The following is a 16,553-nucleotide window of genomic DNA, read 5'->3' on the forward strand; positions in this document are numbered from 1 at the left end:
TGGCACACGCTGGATTTAGCCCTTCAGGTTAGATTAGAGCAACTGCGTCAGCCCTGCTTCTTCGGAAGCAGCCACTGCCCTCCGGCAGGGGCCTCAGCTGCCCTAGGTAGGGATGGCCGGTGGGGTGTCAATACTTGGCGGGATAGGGATGCCCAATACAGTGATCATGCCTGGAGGGGCACTTATACCTGGTGGGGTGGCCACGTGTGGTGCGGGATGCTTGGTGAGGTACCTATGGGGCAGCCCTGCCTGGCCATTGATGCCCAGTGGGGGATGATGTCTGCTGCGGGGGGTGATTCCCCGTGCGGGGATGATGCCCAGGGGGACACTAATGCCCGGCGAGGCGGCGATGCCCAGTGGGCGGCTGTGCCCGAGGGGCTGCGGTCCCGCCGGGGCGGGGCGGGGCAGGGGTCGCTCCACCCGCTACCCGGTGCTCCTCCTTTAACGGCGCCCCGGTGGAGAGGAGGGAGCCGCTGCGCTGGGGGCGGGCTCGGGTCCGGTTTAATCTAGGGCTCCGCCGGGATTACCGCGCGAGATAGTATCTAATCCGCGGCACCGGCCACCGGGGGCTGCTCGCCCCAGCCCGCAAGCAGAGGCACCGCGGAGAGGGGGCAGGTAGGTCCCTCCGGTCTCCCCCGCTGCTCGCACCCCCAGGGTCTTTGCCTTGTGCTCCGTGGCTATCGGGCTCTCGGACCCCACGCCTCCCGTAATTCGCCTCCGCATCCCATCCAGTCCTTGCTGACCCACCTCCTTTCGCCGGCCCCTCTTTCCTCCCTCAACCCGGCTCTCTCTCCTCCACTGTTTCCTCCTCCTCCTGCCGGCGCCGGGCAGCTCCGGGAAGACTCCGGGGCTCAGGCAGCCCTGGCAGGTGGCAGCGCCCCGGGGCTGTTTGCTTTGCTGTCCTCCTGCCGCTTCCCTTCCCAGCGGCTGGCACCTTCCCACGGGTGGGTGACAGATCCCGCGAGTGCAGGGGGAGGAAGAGCCCTGCCGTGCTGTCTGGGTACCCCAGCGCCCTGACACTGCCCCTGCCCGGATCGCGGTGCTGGGGGCTTCGGTGTTCATCATTCCACTGATACTCACAGTGACACCAACCCCCAAACTCCCTTTAATTTTCCTTTTTTCTGCTTTAATTTTTAATCGCTCGTGGGAATGACATATGTTTCTGAGGGCTGGAAGCGGCTGCGGCCAGGATCGGGTGTCAGGGTGTCGGGGTGCCGGAGCGGGGGGCACGAGCGGGGAGAGTGATGCCGGCCGTCACCGGCACTCTGCGGCTGGCTGCGGTGATTCCATAGGCTGTGGTATTTATAGAGCCTGGCTGCCCGGGACAGCAGAAATCCAGGCAGCACATTGCGTTCCTCTCGGCCACGCGTGTCCTATGGTGGCATGGTGGCCCTCTCTGCCGTGTTAGCTGTGAACGTCCCACTGGAGAGAAATCTTCCCCAAGGGAAACTGAAACACGGCAGGTGGTTGCTGGACTTAGGGTCCACAAGATGGGCTGGCTCTGTGGTGGCAAGGGTGAGACAGGGGGCTTGGCAAGTTACCAACAGGTGGGATGGCAGGGAAGCAGAGCCCTGGCTGGCTGCGGAGGGCATGGCTGGGCTGGGCTGACGCGGAGGAGATGGGGAATTTTCCACTGGTGTTTGGACCAGGCCCAAGCTGAGGAGTTAGACCTGCCTGGTCCCTGTGGCCTCATGGGGGTACCCCAGAGAAAGCTGTCTGTGCCTCGCAACGCTGCCCCGTCTCCCAGAACCAAGTGCTGGTGTGCCTTGGCTCTGGTGGCCAGGGATGCTAAGGGGCAGTGGGACACCCCAGCCCACCTGGGGGTGGCATGGGGGTGCTGGCACTGTGGGTGACCCTGGCTGAGGTGCAAAGGGCCCCACAGCACCCGGCCGTGCTGCAGCTGTAATCACACGCCGGGGCCGCGGCCACGGCAAACAAACAAGCACCAGCAGAGCCTATTTTCCTTGGCGCGTGGGGATGGAGAGAAGGAGCGGGATCCCACGGGCTCCTTTGGAAGTGCAACCCTTGAGAAAACAGAGGCGGGTCGGGGACAGAACGGACCCCCTGTGCCCCTGGCTCTCCTCACCACGTGGGTCTCAGATGCAGTGTGCCTCCCCAGTCACTGACGCAGGTCTGGGACTGGCTGGGTCCCCCGTGCCAGTGGGGCACAACAAGCCCAGTTCTGGTGTCCCCATGGAGAAAATGTCAGGCTGGTCCAGTGGTGACAGTGGCGTGGGCAGGGACAGCGGTGGTGCCATGGGTCATGGCTCCTGACTGGGACAGGGCGCTGTGCTGAGGGTGCAGGAGGCCCATGGGGCTGTGGCAGAGACCAGTTCCTCCTGGTGTCCCCAGCACTGCCAGCAGCAAATGGCAACCTGGAATTTTTGCTATTGACCCCTCTGTGTCATCCCGCTAAGGCCAGGTGCATTTGGGGAGTGTGAACTCCTGGAAAGCATCTTGCTTCCAAGGCGAAATGCAACTCCAGAGGTGTGGTAGAAAACCTGACATGTTCTTTTCCAGGCACTACCTGCCCATCGGTCTCTGCAGTGCCACTACCTGTGCCACCGTCTCCCCTGGGTGACCCTGCGTTCCTGGCAGGCAGTGTTTGAAGCTTAAAGCAAAACCCATCATACAGCCTAGCGCTACCTGAGATGCTTTGGGCTCAAGCTGGTGTCTCACCCAGCCTCCCCAATAACCACACTGGGTGTCATTAGCCTCGTGCCGTGTCCACCCTGTCCCCATCCCCATGCTGCCAGCTGCTTCTGCCATCTGACCTTGTACCATGCAGGCTCAAGCTGGCCGGTGACATCAACAGCCTGGGCTGTCCCAGTGCTGGACATGGCTCCCCTTGCCTGGCTTCAGCTTCCCCACTGCTCTTCCTGGCTTGCCTTGGTACTGGTGCTTGGATGTTGGAGGATGTGGCAGGATGGCAATGGCTGATATCTGCAGCGTGACCCCATCCTGGGGTGTGTGCCTGGCAGCTGATGCTGTGGCTGAACCACACCATGCCTCTGGCGCTGGAAAATCCTCTCCATGGTCCCACCATGATGTTTGGCTCCACCACCCCATTCCCTGCACTGCCTTTCCCCTACCTGGTGTGTCCCAGGTGCTAGCACGTCCATTGCTGCAGACAGTGGCCACGGGCCAGTTCAGCTGTAGCTGAACATTTTGTGCCAGGCACATTCCCAGGCACAGGCAGAGCTGTCCTGCAGGACATGAGTGACAATTGTGCTCTTAGAGGTAAGACTCTGGATGGACACCACTGCCCACATGGTGCAGCAGAGATGGCCTGAAGTGCCCAGGCAGGTGTTAGTGCTGCCAGAGCCCTGCTAGCCAGGACAGCAGCTTCCAGAGCCACTTGTTCCTACTTGCCACTGCCAATCCTGCCCTGGCTGGAGCACTGGGGGAATTGCCCGACCTGAGGCTGAGCCATGGTTTGGTATTTGGGGCTGAAAGGGGTGAGGTGAGCCCAGGAGCAGTGCCTACTCTCTATCCAGCTTGTGCTGGGAGCAGGAGTGGGGCTGGCTGGCGTGACTGTCTGGTGGGGCTGTCATCTCCTGAGGATCTTGGGGGAGCTATCTCAGGAGAATCTCCAGCGGATTTATTTGGTGAAGGCCTACAGTGGGGCTACCGAGAGGGACTCTCCAGCCATGCACCAGGCAGGTTGCCTCCAGCAGTCCTTCACCACAGCTGCTGGGGTTCCCATGCCCTTGGGAGTGCCCCCCAGAGCTTTTGCCCCAAAGGTGAGGTGCCAGTCCATCCCCTGAATCACTGAATTTGCCCCTTTGGGTGCTCACTTCCTCTGGGGGAGGTGGCACCCTGACACCGCCTTTGCATAGCTGGGAGGTCGAGGGTTTAAACAGGTTAAAACCAGGTTTGGGATGCTAATTTTAGAAAAGCAAGTTGGGGGGAAAGCCACGGCTGTGTGTGGAGGGAGTGGTTCCCTGTGGAGGGGAAGGGGAAGGAGAATTTCTCTGCCATGTACCCTATTGGGAGTCACCTTTCCTGGGGAGGGGTTGCCCAGGGACCCCTCAGGTTTGGACTGTTGCACAGCTGTACCCGTGTGCCCACACACCCCTCTGCCCACAGCAGTGCCAGAGGCTGACCAGGGACCCCAGACTGGGGTCACCCTGGCCCCAGCAGCAGTGCTGGAGGTAACCCCAGGGCTGGGGCTGATGGCAGTGGGGCAACACGACTGGTATCCCTGCCCACTTGCCCACGCTGCCCGTCTCTCTGGCAGGGCTCGGTCATCAGCACAGCCTCAGGGAATATGAGCCCTGTGTGCCCAGCTCTACTGAAACCCGAACAGCCACCTGGGCAGGCGGGCACGGGCGGGGGGGCTGCCATCCCCCTGGCACACACCGGCAGCAGCGGGATACCTGGCTGCCAGCACGCAGGCCAGCAGCTGCGGCAGGCTTGGTGCTAAAGCCGGATTACCACCCGAAATAGTCCCACGGCCCCAGCTGGGCCGGATTATCAAGGATTCATCTGCAGAGGGAGAGGAGATGGGGAGGGAGTCTCTGCCCTGTGGGGGTCCCCGGCCTGGGGGAGGACTCACCTGCTGCCAGGGAGACCCCATGCTTCGTTCCTCATGGCTGGGAGCAGTGGGTGCTCGTGGATGGGTGTTGCAGGCTGTGGGGACATGGTGGGTCACAGCCCCTCAGGCTGGCACTGGCTGGCACAGGCATGGCTGGCAGGCACTGGCTGCCTGTCTCCCGTATGCTGTACTCCCACCGGCACTGCGTGTGCTGGTGGGGACTGTGCCGTGCCGAGGCTTGACCGAGGGAGCGGGCATAGCGCAGGAGCCAGGCTTGCCCAGGGTGATACATATCCTCCTGGCCACGTTGCCAGATGCAATGGACCTCCCATCCAACATACCTGCTGGCATTGCTGACAGAACCCTGCTGCCCAGCCCCTGGCTCCCACCTGTGCTTTGCTCCCACCTGGGATTTTCCACCTTTTAAATAAAGTCTGTGCGGAAGTGAGATGTGAGGCAGAGAGAGGGGTGCAGTCCCTTCCAGGACTGGAAATCCCACCATGGTGCCCTGGTCCCCGAGGAAGGCTGGCAGGGGGCCGGAGTGAGCCTAGGACTGCCCATCTGCCAGGGCAGGGCAGGGATCTGGGAGCCCTGCCGCCCCACACGAGTGTTCCCATCCCAGAGAGGGCGGGCAGGCGTCTGTGCTGGCCGGGATGCAGCGTGCGAGACCAAACGTAGCCTCCCCTGGAGCGCAGACGTGGCCGGCAGGACGGTACGTGCTGTCCCACGCATCCAGCTCCGTGTTCCGTCTGCAGGAGCTGCGGGGCAGCACCGGGGCCCGGTTCAGGCTGCCTGGGCACACCGTGAGGCTGGTGGGAAGTCACCAAGCGCTTGGACAGCAGGATTAGCCTGGGAGAGGTGGGAGGTCTGGCTGCAGCGGGGCTGTCCCTGTCCTTGTCTCCCAGAGGCTGGCAGGCAGTGGAGAGGCGCATGCTGGGAAATCGATGCAGCTTGCTCAGCACCCCCAGGAACATGGCCCTGGGTGCCACAGCGGGGGGGTTCTGTGCCCATGCACGTGGCCAGGCCAACACCATCAGCCAGGGCCAGTGGGCACCGGGGCTGGCGGTCAGGAGCGGGATGATGCCAGGCAGCACATGGGCTGCCCAACATGGTAGCGAAGGTGGCAGCATCCCATCTGCGTGGTGGGACCCTGAGGGAAGAGATCCCTAAGGAGATGCTCTTTGCCCGGAGCAACTAAAGTGGGCACACCGTGAGAAGGGTGAACCCACCAACCCCGGCCTGGGGGGGAACCAAGCCACCCATCCGGGGCCACCCATCACTCTGTATTTGTTGTTCTGCCCTGCCTTATCGCAAGGCAAACAGCAGCAGGCAGGGCTCGCACTGCCCGATCGAAGCGTCTCCTGCTCCCTCCCCTTTCATCTCCCCCCTTGCCCTGGCCGCTGCCACAAGGAGACCCTGGCCGAGGGGCAAAGGCCAGGGCCAGCTGGGGAAGTGGCAGTGAGTGGTGTTGGGCGTGTGCCAGGGCTGTGCCAAGGCTGTGCCAGCGCTGCCCGGCGGGAGGAAGCGTCTGGGTGGCAGCACGAAGCCTGGTGCATGCTGAATGAGTTCGGCCGTGCCGCTTGCTATTCCGAGAGACGCTTGGGGGAAGAAGTTGGTATTTCCTGAGCTGCCCAGAGAGGTGTAATTATAACCTGAGAGAAGAAAGGGGCTGCAGACGAGAGTGCCCAGCCTTCCTGGCGCCCGTGGGGGAGCAGGCAGGGGAGTGGGCAGCCCCTGCCTGCCACCAGTGGGATGCGGTGAAGCCCTGCCCGCAGGCAGCCCAGTGACACCGGGGGCTTAAGGAGGTGATGGAACATCATGGAGCTGGTGCTCCCTCTCAGCTCCATACTGGGCGAGTGGTGAGTTCAGTGATGCCTACCCGTGGTGGTGGGAAGGCGCAGAGTTAATGGTGGCTTTTGGACGTGCTGGCAGCCTTGTTCATGCCTGGATCCATCCCAAGCGGAGGCCTAGTGGAGGGGATAAATCATCACCCAGAGCCCGCCCTGCGCTTCCCTCTCATCCCCCACATGGATGAGGCTTCTCATTCTGGTCCCTGCTGGACTGTGTCCTGCCTCAGTTTCCCCACCTGGCTGGGTGCTGCAGGCAGGGTGGCCCAAACATGTGCCCACCACCCTGGGCCAACCTTAGGGGCTCAGCCCCCCTGACACTGCCAGCAGCCAGTGTGTGGCCTGGGATGACCCTGCCAGGTTGTCTTTGTGGTCTGGATGGGCAGGGACAAGAAGCAGGGCAGCAGCTCAGGAGACCGGAGGTGCTGGCACCCACACCCTGCCGTGTCATCCTTCCCTTGCGTGCCGGGAGGACTGCTGTACCCGATTGTGCTGTGGGAAGGCTCCTCTGACCTCTGGAGACACCAATCCCCTGGGAGTATAAAGGTGCACATGTCCCCTGCTCACCCCATGGCAGCCCCAGGCACCGGGGTGGTGGGGCAGCAGCATCCTCCTGGGACTGGGGACCACACTGCATCACAGCCAATCCTAACCTCCAGCCGGGTGGCACCGTCCCTTGGCTGGATGTAGCCCCAGTGCGGAGCTCCCTGTCCAGTCGGACAAGACCCCAGCCCCCCGGGGCAGTGGGGGGTGGCGGGACCCTGCCCCGGCTGCCAGCCTGCCCCAGAAAGCCACCCTGTGCCGTTTCCCAGCGGGGCGGGGAGGGCCGGGGCTCGCACAGAGGCGGCTTTGTGCGGCGTGCCAAGGCGTCCCGCGCTCGGCAGCCCGACCGCCTTCCCCTGCCAAGGAGCTGTCTCCCGGCCCCGCGCTCTTTCCTGCTCCGTTTGTCCAGCCCTGACGTGCCCCCGAGCCCCCCGCTTTGGCACCCCGGCAGCGGCGGGACGCGGGTGAGCCCTTCGCGCCGGGCAGCACCACCGGCTTTACATAACGGTGGTGGCTGGGGGGTCCCTAAGCTCCCCACCCCGTCCTCAGCCGCTCTCCCAAACACCCCCACTCGCCTGTGGGCAGCCGTCTCCAGGAGGGGAAACTGAGTCATGGAGCCGAGAGCTTCGGGCAGGGGAGTGGAGGTGGGCAGGCGGCGTGGATGGGGACTCCGGGGCTGGGCAATGCTGTGAGCAAGGGAATGGGGGCTGTGGCATGTCTGGCTGGGCGAGGAGACAATCCCACATCGGGACTCTAGTGAGGCATCAGAGCTGGGGCTGAGTTCCATGGGACGTTGTGTGCTAAACGGGCAGAAGGGAGAAGCACAGCCGCGGTGATGCCTGGCTCAGTGACCCTCTCATCCCCGGGTGCCTGTCCCTGCAGTGCCACCAGTGCTGGTGCTGAGCCCAACTCCAGTGTCCCTGGTAGGGGAGGCAGGACTTGTGAGACTCCTGGCCAGCCCCTCTGGTGCTCCTGCCCAGAGCTGGATGTCTCTTGCCTCCCTCTTGCAGAGCCTGAGTAGAGCCCATAGCAAGCCCAGCTGTCTCCCCACCATGGATACCACGGACGTGCCCCTCCAGGCCGAGATGGTGGAGCTGGTGCCCAATGGGAAGCACACGACTGCGCTTACTGCCTCCACTGGCCCCTCGCTGGCAGGTGACAGGTAGGGGCCCCAGGACAAGCGGCAGTGACAGGGTCATGGGGGGTCCTCCAAGCTACTCCCTGCCCTTGACATGCCAGCCAGTGCTGATGGCCCTTGGCTCTGCTTTGGCTTCACTCCCTTCCCTCCACGGACAGATTTGAGGAGAACCAGACTGGTGTGGCAGAGATGGAGGAATTCCTGCCCCACGGTGCCGAGAAGAAGCAGACACACTTCACTGATGTGAGTAGCAGCATGGGCACAGTGGTGGGAGTGGGATGGGGCAAGCTCCCAGGGTGACTGATGCATCCCTTCCCTGTTGTGTCCTATGAACAGTTTGAAGGGAAGACGTCTTTTGGGATGTCCGTCTTCAATCTGAGCAATGCCATCATGGGCAGCGGCATCCTGGGGCTGGCCTATGCCATGGCCAACACTGGCATCATCCTCTTCCTGTGAGTGCCATGGGGGTGTGGAGGGGTCCAGATGTGGGGGGCTCCTACAGGGGGATCAGTAGGTACAGGCGAGAAAGGAGTCGCTGTCTTGGGGTGATGCAGGGACCAGTGTCCTGCTGGCTGAACAATGCCCATTGCTGGCATGAGCCTGTCTGCCCTGCTGGGTGCTGTGCCCCACTGGCGGAGGGAGGAGGAGGGTGAAGGTTTGCCTTCCTTACTACAAAATCAGATTTCATAAAGTGGCCCAAAGGATGTGAGTGATGGCTCCTCTTGGGTGTGGAGACACGGACAGTGTCACCACACCCTGTAGCCAATCTGCCCCATGAGCACCCAGCTGGTGCTGAGGTGAGGGGCTGATGTCCTGCCAGGACAGCTGCCCACAGGCAGAGCATGTCTGCATGGGGTTTGCTCCACAGCCATATCTGAGCCCTGTGCTATGACCCACTGGTGATTGTGCTCTCCTCCTGCAGCTTCCTCCTCACAGCGGTGGCCCTGCTCTCCAGTTACTCCATCCACCTGCTGCTCAAGTCCTCAGGCATCGTGGGTGAGTGTCAAGTCCTCAGCAGGGCCGTGCCAGGGGGTCTCATCCTGACTCTCACCCACCACCGCTCCCCGTCCCACAGGCATTCGCGCCTATGAGCAGCTGGGCTACCGAGCCTTTGGCACGCCGGGAAAGCTGGCTGCAGCCATCGCCATCACGCTGCAGAACATCGGAGGTGAGGATGGCGTTGGGGGGCCCGTTGGGGCTGGGGACAGGGGATGGCACCAGAGCACACCAGCACAGCATGACCTCGTTCTGCCCTGCAGCTATGTCCAGCTACCTGTACATCGTCAAATCTGAAGTGCCTCTGGTCATCCAGACCTTCCTGAACCTGGAGGAGAAGACCACGTGAGTGCCTCCTGCCCACGCTGCCTGCGTGCCTTCCCCGGGCAGGCGCCGGGGCTCTGGCTCCAGCTGTGCAGCCCATGGCAGGGATTTACTATCATTAAGCCACTACTATTTTTGATAACTGTCAGTGCTGAATAAGCCCCTGGGTGAGATTAAACCGAGCTGAACTTCCAATCCCTGCTCCTCACATCCCCTTGGGATCAGGCTTTCCTCCTTGAGCAGAACCTGGGGCTGCAGGGTGGGGGACGGGAGGTCTGGTTGGGTACACATCTCCCCACCCCATGCCCACATCCTCACCAGCAGCTCTTGCCCTTGGGGGTGCATCACTGTGGGGGTAGGCAGAACCCTAGCTCAAGGGCCCCCAGGGATGCTGGCCTCAGGGGTCCCCAAGGATGCCATCTCAGGGGTCCCCAGGGGTGTTAGCAGAGCAGGAATGCTAGCCTCAAGGGACACCAGTGCCCCTGGAATTTGCCAGTCTAAGGGTCCCTAGGAATGGCAGACAATCCCCACAGTGGCTGTCTCTGCCACTGTGCCCTGCCACTGCCCTGTGCCCCAGCAGAGCAGGGTGGTGAGCAGACCCTCTGCTTCTAGGGACTGGTACATGAATGGGAACTACCTGGTGATCCTGGTTTCTGTCACCATTATCCTGCCCCTGGCCCTCATGAAGCAGCTGGGTAAGTGGGGGAGATGCCACCCATGGCACTGGGGTCTGGCAACCTGGGTCTCCCACGGGGTGATGGTGCCAGCCCAGATGTGCTGGGTAAGGAGGGCACACTTAGCCAGTGCGAGGGTCCTGCCCACACCCACCAGCCACTCTCCTCCCTCCCCAGGCTACCTTGGCTACGCCAGCGGCTTCTCCCTCAGCTGTATGGTCTTCTTCCTCATCTCGGTGAGCACCTGCTGGCACGTGCTGGTGCCCTGGGGTGCCAAGCATCCCTCCTGCCGGGGTGTGAAGCTGGGCTGGTTGCTGTGGGGACAGCAGAGGCAGCAGGGACAGCGGGCGCTTGGGGCTGCAGAGACGCCGTGGCAGGGCTGTCAAGCTGCTGGGTTATTTTCGGCTGAAGGAACTGAATGCTGTGGAAAGGGAGAGGGGGAAGCTGCCGGGGGGGTGACTGCACATGTGGCCCCTCCACGTGTGGCTGCCTCACTCTGTTCTGCTACCCACCCCTGCAGGGACAGGCTGGGGGGGCAGCATCACCAACGGGGCAGCACTGGCAAAGGGTGTCCCACAGAGGGTCCCTGCAGGGGACCGGGCTGGGAATGGTGCTGGTTTGGGCAGCGTGTGCAGGGAACTGGTGGCACCAAGAGCTGGCTGTCCCCATGTCCCCCCCACCCCAGGTCATCTACAAGAAGTTCCAGATCCCCTGCCCACTCCCGGAGCAGGAGGGAAACCTCACAGGCATCCTCAATGTCACCACTGTCAGCACTAGTGACTACCAGAACGGCTACACTGTCCTCCAGGCCCCTGAGCAGGACACCTGCACACCCAGCTTTTTCACCCTGAACTCGCAGGTAAGGAACTGGGATGCACCTCTGAGGCTCTGGGTGAGAGCCCACCCTGTGCACCCCATGAGGACAAGTGGTCCTGGTGCTGGCAGCACCCATCACTTGGATCCCAGCAGTCAGTCATCCTCCTCTCGCACAGACAGCGTACACCATCCCCATCATGGCCTTCGCCTTCGTCTGCCACCCTGAGGTCCTGCCCATCTACACTGAGCTGAAGGAGTGAGTCCTGGGTGGGGGCACCCACGGGGAGGGGTGGGCTTCATCCGGTGCCCACCCAAAGGCAGTGCCATCCGTGTGTGGGACCTGCGCCGGGGCATCATGGGGAGGTGGGTGATATGACCCTCGGTGGGTGGGTGGGCAGGTGGTGGGTGATAGGACTTGGGATTGGTGATATCAGTCTCAGGAGGTGGGTGATATGATCTGGGATGGGTTGGGCAGGTGGGTGATGGGCGATATCACCCCGGGAGATTGGTGATACGACTCAGGGTGAGTGCTATCACCGCTGGGAGGTGAATATTATGACCCGGTGGGTGGGTGAGCGGTTGCTTGGTGGTGGGTGCTATTACCCCTGGGAGGTGTGTGATGTGACTCAGAATGGGTGGTGGGGTGGTATGACCCCTGGGACATGGGTGCCATGATCCAGATGGGGTGGTGTTACCCCTGGGGTGTGAGTCTTATGAGCCAGAGAGAGCGAGTGGTTGGTTGGTGGTGAGTGATTCAAAACACCACACTGCCCAGGAAGAGGGACACAGCCCCTCTCTGCACAGGCCCCCCACACTCCTGAGTACTCTAACATCACCCCTCTTCGCTGGGCGGGTGCTTGGTGTCAGTGGGTGCCATGGGGCTGTGCTGATCCCACCGTGTCCTGCAGCCCCTCCAAGAAGAAGATGCAGTGCATCTCCAACATATCCATCACGGTCATGTATCTCATGTACTTCTTGGCTGCCCTCTTTGGCTACCTCACATTTTATGGTGAGCCTTCGGGGAGTGGGCTGGGGCTGGCACACCTGTGCCAGGGGGCTGATGGTGCTGGGCCTCACCCAGCAGCTCTTTGATGGTGTTCACAGGCCGTGTGGAGTCAGAGCTGCTGCACACGTACAACAAGGTGGACCCCTTTGATGTACTCATTCTGTGTGTGCGCGTGGCTGTGCTGACGGCTGTCACCCTCACCGTCCCCATCGTCCTGTTCCCGGTGAGTGGCCCCACAGGAATGTCAGGTAGCTTCAGCACCAGGCTTTGATAAGGGATACTGAGGCAGTGATGAAGAGATTGGGGAACAGGACATGCTGGGTGCCATGAAGAGGGCTGGGGCAGAGGCAGGGGTGATGGTGACAGGCAGGGCCATAGGCACAAGGCTGTGAAGGGGTGACAGGCTCTGCTGGGGCATCAGGGTCAGAGCTTGGAAAGAGAAAGGGGCGACGGTGACCTGCAGGGCCATAGTGACAAGGCTGGAGTGGGGGTAGGGGTGATGGGGACCAGCAGGACTGCAGTGACAGGGGATGGGTCCTGGCTCCAAGGCTGGAGTGTGATACCCCGTCCCTGTCCCCAGGTGCGCCGGGCTATCCAGCAGATGCTGTTCCAAGGGAAAGACTTCAGCTGGATCCGCCACATCACCATTGCTGTGATCCTGCTGACCTTCATCAACCTCCTGGTCATCTTTGCCCCCTCCATTCTCGGCATCTTCGGCCTGATTGGTGGGTGGCAACGCCCTGCTCCTGTCCCTCCTTGGGCATGGGGTGTTGCCCATGGGCCTGGTGCTCGGCTTTGACTGACCCCTCTGTGCCTCACTTTCCCCTTCACAGTGTGCCAGGACCAGGTGGTTGTGTAGATCCCCCATCCCATCCCATCCCATCCCTGTCCTGGTAGGCTGGTTCCCACAGTGCAGTGTCAGCACTTGCTCTTCCCCTGCGTGTTTGCCTCGATCCCTCCAGCCAGGCTCCCCCCGCTCAGCACTCAGCTCGGTGCCAGGGCCCTGGCTGCGGGAGGGGTGTGGGGACAGTGCCAGCACACCGTGTCCCTGGGTTCCTGGAAGGCTTTGCCAGGACTGAGGGGGGTGAGGAGGGGGTGGGGGGGGACAGGACCTGTCCTGGCAGTGGGGCTGGCAGGGCTGAGCCGCAGGGTGGGAGGCCTCTGCCCACTCTGTGCCTGTCTGCTCCAGGTGCCACCTCTGCTCCCTGCCTCATCTTCATCTTCCCTGCCATCTTCTACATCCGCATCATGCCCAAGGATAAGGAGCCGCTGCGCTCCACCCCCAAAATATTGGTAAGCATGGGCAGGGGGTACAAGGATAGCGACAGGGTCGGGGTTCTGAGGCTGGCTGGGAACCCTGTTGCCCCGGCCATCCCTGAGCCCATTCCTTGTCCCCACAGGCTGCCTGCTTTGCCCTCCTCGGGGTGGTCTTCATGATCATGAGCTTGAGCTTCATCATCATCGACTGGGCCACGGGCGGGGGGAAGAGCGGTGGCAGCCACTAGCCACTACTGGGTGCCCACGCCAACCTCCCCCCCACCCACCCGGTGCCCCAGGGAGAGCCAGCCCCGGGCTCAGCCCCCATGCTGCAGCCCCACCAGGATTCCCTGGGGACTTCTGCTGTTGCTGCCCATCACCTGTGGTGATGGTGAGGGGGCATGAGCTGTGGCAGGCATGGGGACTCCTCAGCCTGTGTCCAGGACGGGGCAGTGAGCCTGGGGCAGGTCCTGTGCCCCCAGTACTCTAGCGGACACCCTCCCTGCTCTGCACCTCAGTTTCCCCATCTGTAAAATGGGGAGAATAATACTGCCCTACCTCACCCGGAGCTGGCTGTCAAGTGGAGCTCTTCTGCACCCCAAGAGCTGCCAGCAGCGGGCACTGCCAGGGGTGCAAGGTACTGCCTGCCACGGGGACCGAGGACCGGGGCACTTTCCTGGACCCCCAGATAGCATCAAGAGCCTGATGAACAGTGTCCATGGGGGCTGGAATCCAGCGGGGCGGTCGGACCAGTGACAGCACCTGTGCTTAAGCCACCTGCCCTCTCCCCTGTTATCCCCCAGTCCCCAAAGAGATGCTGCCCACTGCCCTGGCATCACTGGGGCACCCTGGTCCCTATGGACAAGCATGGTCCTGATGCTGTGGCTGGTGATACCCAGCCCACTACTCCTGAACCTGCCAGGGGAACGGTTGGCTCCTGGTGCCGGCGGATTGGCCCTGCTGACCCCTAGGCCATGTTTGGGGACCGGCCACATTGCTCCGGGGAGGCGGCACCCATGCCGTGGGCTTTGTGCCCACTGGCATCCTGCCCATGCTGCGGCTCAGCTGCCGGGGGCCTGGTGCACCAGAGGGGCATGAGGAGGATTTGGGGGGACCTGAGGGCAGCACTCACTGGGGGCAAGCTCAGGGCTCCAGAGGTACCCCTTGTCTGCATGCCCAGATGCCAGGGTGATGGGCACCCCAGCAACCCAAGCTGTCCCTGCTCGCCTTGCACCCTGAGCCAGCACCAGACCCCCACAGCCCTCACCCATCCATCCACCCATCCATCTATCCATCCATGCCGCTGGGACACCCCAAACCATGCCAAAACCCAGAGAGTGGCTCTCCCACCCCCTGCCTCCCTTCCCTGTATGGAGGGCAGCCCGGCAGGGTGGGCAGCATGGAGCTGGGGGGGTCTCTCCTGCGGCAAAGTACATAAGAGACGTATTTTTTTATGGGGTGGTGGAGGCTGGGATGCTTTTTATAAATACTGTACATAAGAGTAGATCTTTTTTAATGTGTTGTGTTGCTCTGGGTAGCTCTGTATAATGTACATATCATATTGGGGAGCACCGCCATGGACCCTTGCCATCGCCCTGGGACTGCCAGCTGCAGCGTGGCCCCGGTGCTCCTGTCCCTGGCCTGGATGTCCCAGGGCCACCCCTGACACTTGTAAATTATTGGTGGGGGCTATGCTGGGGGTGGCGGGAGGCCAGAGGTGAGAATAAAGATGTGAATGTGCCCAGGTCTCGGGCGTCACTTGCCATGGGCGGGCAAGGAGCTAGCACGCAGGCTGGCACCCGGCACACAGCATCCTGAGGTGGCACGGACAGATGGACACGCGGCACATGGGTGCACAGACTTGCGTGAGGACAGCAGGGACATACAGGCACGGACATGCAGGGTTAGTGCACACGGATGAACAGCCGGACAGACTGCATGGACATACAGCAGGACAGCGCAGACACATGGACATGGATGTGCAGGGATCCCCGTGGCAGCAGGGCCCCTGTGGGAGTTAGACTACGGGGAACAGGACCACTGGGGAGGACACCTGTGAGAGCAAGATCCCCAGGACAATGGAATACATATGGGAGCAAGGCCCTGGGGAGTGGGACACGTGGGAGCAAGACCCTTAGGGAATGGGACCCCTGAGGAGTGGGATATGTGGGAGCAGGAACGCCACTAAGTGGAACTGCCATGGCAGTGGTATCCCTGGAAAGTGGGGCTGCTGTGGAAGCAGGGCTCCAGGGAAGTGGCACTGGGGCATCTTGTGCCTGATGCCAGGGCAGTGGGAACCCCAGATGCCCTCAGGGCCAGCCCCCCAGCCTTTGCCCATGGCACAGTACGGAGTGGGGGTGAGCCCCCATGGCCCCCCCAGCCCTGGCCCCTCGCTCCCCTCTGCCGGCCCCAGGTCTGGGCTCAGCGCCAGCTCGTTAGCAAAGCCTTATTAGCACGGCAGCCCGCTCCCACGGGAACAGCCCGGCTCCTGCCACACCAGGCCCACGGGCACAGGCCTGCAGACCCCACGGGGGATGCCGTATCCCTTCCCCTGGCATTCTGAGTTAAAAGCATCCCTGCCTGCCCTCACCCTGTTCAGTTGGTGCCAAAGGGGTGTGTGGAGGGGCTATGTGGCCTGGGTGGGCATGAGGTGCTGCTGTGGGGCTAGCATAAAGTTAGGGTGGCTACCTGGGCATGGGCCAGCCCTGTGGGTCAGTGAGCACACCTGGACCCCCACCTCAGGTGGTGTGGGGGGTCTAGTTCCTAAAGGGGCAGCCCTGGGAGCTGGGGGATGGGGCAAGTGCCGGGGGGACCTCCTGTCCTGGAACAGACCTGGACATGCCCCATCCTGCCCAGTCCCATCCTGGCCCATCCCTTGTCACAGGCACCCCCAGCCCCGGCACTCGCCAAGGAGCTCCCTCCTCCAGCGGCAGCGGATGTGGCACCCTGAGGGGTGACAGATCCCCCAGGTCTGAGCCACCACCCTGTGACACCGTACCTCCGCAGAAAGCAGCCCTGAAACACGGCATCACCCACACCACTGTCCCCACGGCTGCACCCACCGCTCTGCACCCAAAGGACCCCAGACCCAAAACGCAACACCCAGACTCCATCTCCCTCCCCACGGCTGTCCCGAGGCACACCGCGGCGGGTGCCCGCCTGTCCCGGGATACACCATGTGCCACCCCCATTTCTATCCCGGGACACACCGCGGCCCTCCTCCCTCCTTCCCGTCCCCTCACACACGCCGCGCCCTCACCCCTGGCCCTTACCCGGCGCTGCCGCGTGGGGGCGCGCGCTCCCGCAGCGGGAGGCCCCGCCCCGTTAGCCCCGCCCCGGCAGCGCCCCGCCCCACCGGCCCCGCCCGTTAGCCCCGCCCATTAGCCCCGCCCCCGGGCGCGCAGGGCGGGGCCTG

General features: G+C 62.8%; 1 protein-coding gene across 3 annotated transcripts; it reads left to right on the forward strand.

The window, feature by feature from the left end:
- Positions 1 to 473: 473 nt before the first annotated feature.
- On the forward strand, positions 474 to 14,878 carry SLC38A3 (solute carrier family 38 member 3). 3 transcript variants are annotated; one of them, XM_085072788.1, is made up of 17 exons: positions 475 to 615; positions 6,771 to 6,930; positions 7,938 to 8,089; positions 8,224 to 8,308; positions 8,402 to 8,517; positions 8,988 to 9,061; positions 9,141 to 9,233; positions 9,325 to 9,406; positions 9,998 to 10,080; positions 10,237 to 10,295; positions 10,745 to 10,918; positions 11,052 to 11,131; positions 11,784 to 11,884; positions 11,980 to 12,104; positions 12,462 to 12,606; positions 13,071 to 13,174; positions 13,282 to 14,878. In XM_085072788.1, exons 3-17 carry the CDS (start codon positions 7,980 to 7,982, stop codon positions 13,384 to 13,386), a joined length of 1,536 nt encoding a protein of 511 aa, XP_084928914.1. In that variant the 5' UTR covers positions 475 to 615; positions 6,771 to 6,930; positions 7,938 to 7,979; the 3' UTR covers positions 13,387 to 14,878. The 3 variants fall into 3 exon arrangements, with proteins under 3 accessions (XP_084928913.1, XP_084928914.1, XP_084928912.1); XM_085072787.1 differs by lacking the exon at positions 6,771 to 6,930 and having other exon boundaries at positions 474 to 615; XM_085072786.1 differs by lacking the exons at positions 475 to 615; positions 6,771 to 6,930 and adding an exon at positions 7,426 to 7,571.
- Positions 14,879 to 16,553: the final 1,675 nt, after the last annotated feature.

The sequence above is a fragment of the Lichenostomus cassidix genome, chromosome 12, assembly GCF_008360975.1.
Source record: "Lichenostomus cassidix isolate B80296 chromosome 12, HeHo_3.0, whole genome shotgun sequence".
NCBI classification, from domain to species: Eukaryota; Metazoa; Chordata; class Aves; order Passeriformes; family Meliphagidae; genus Lichenostomus; species Lichenostomus cassidix.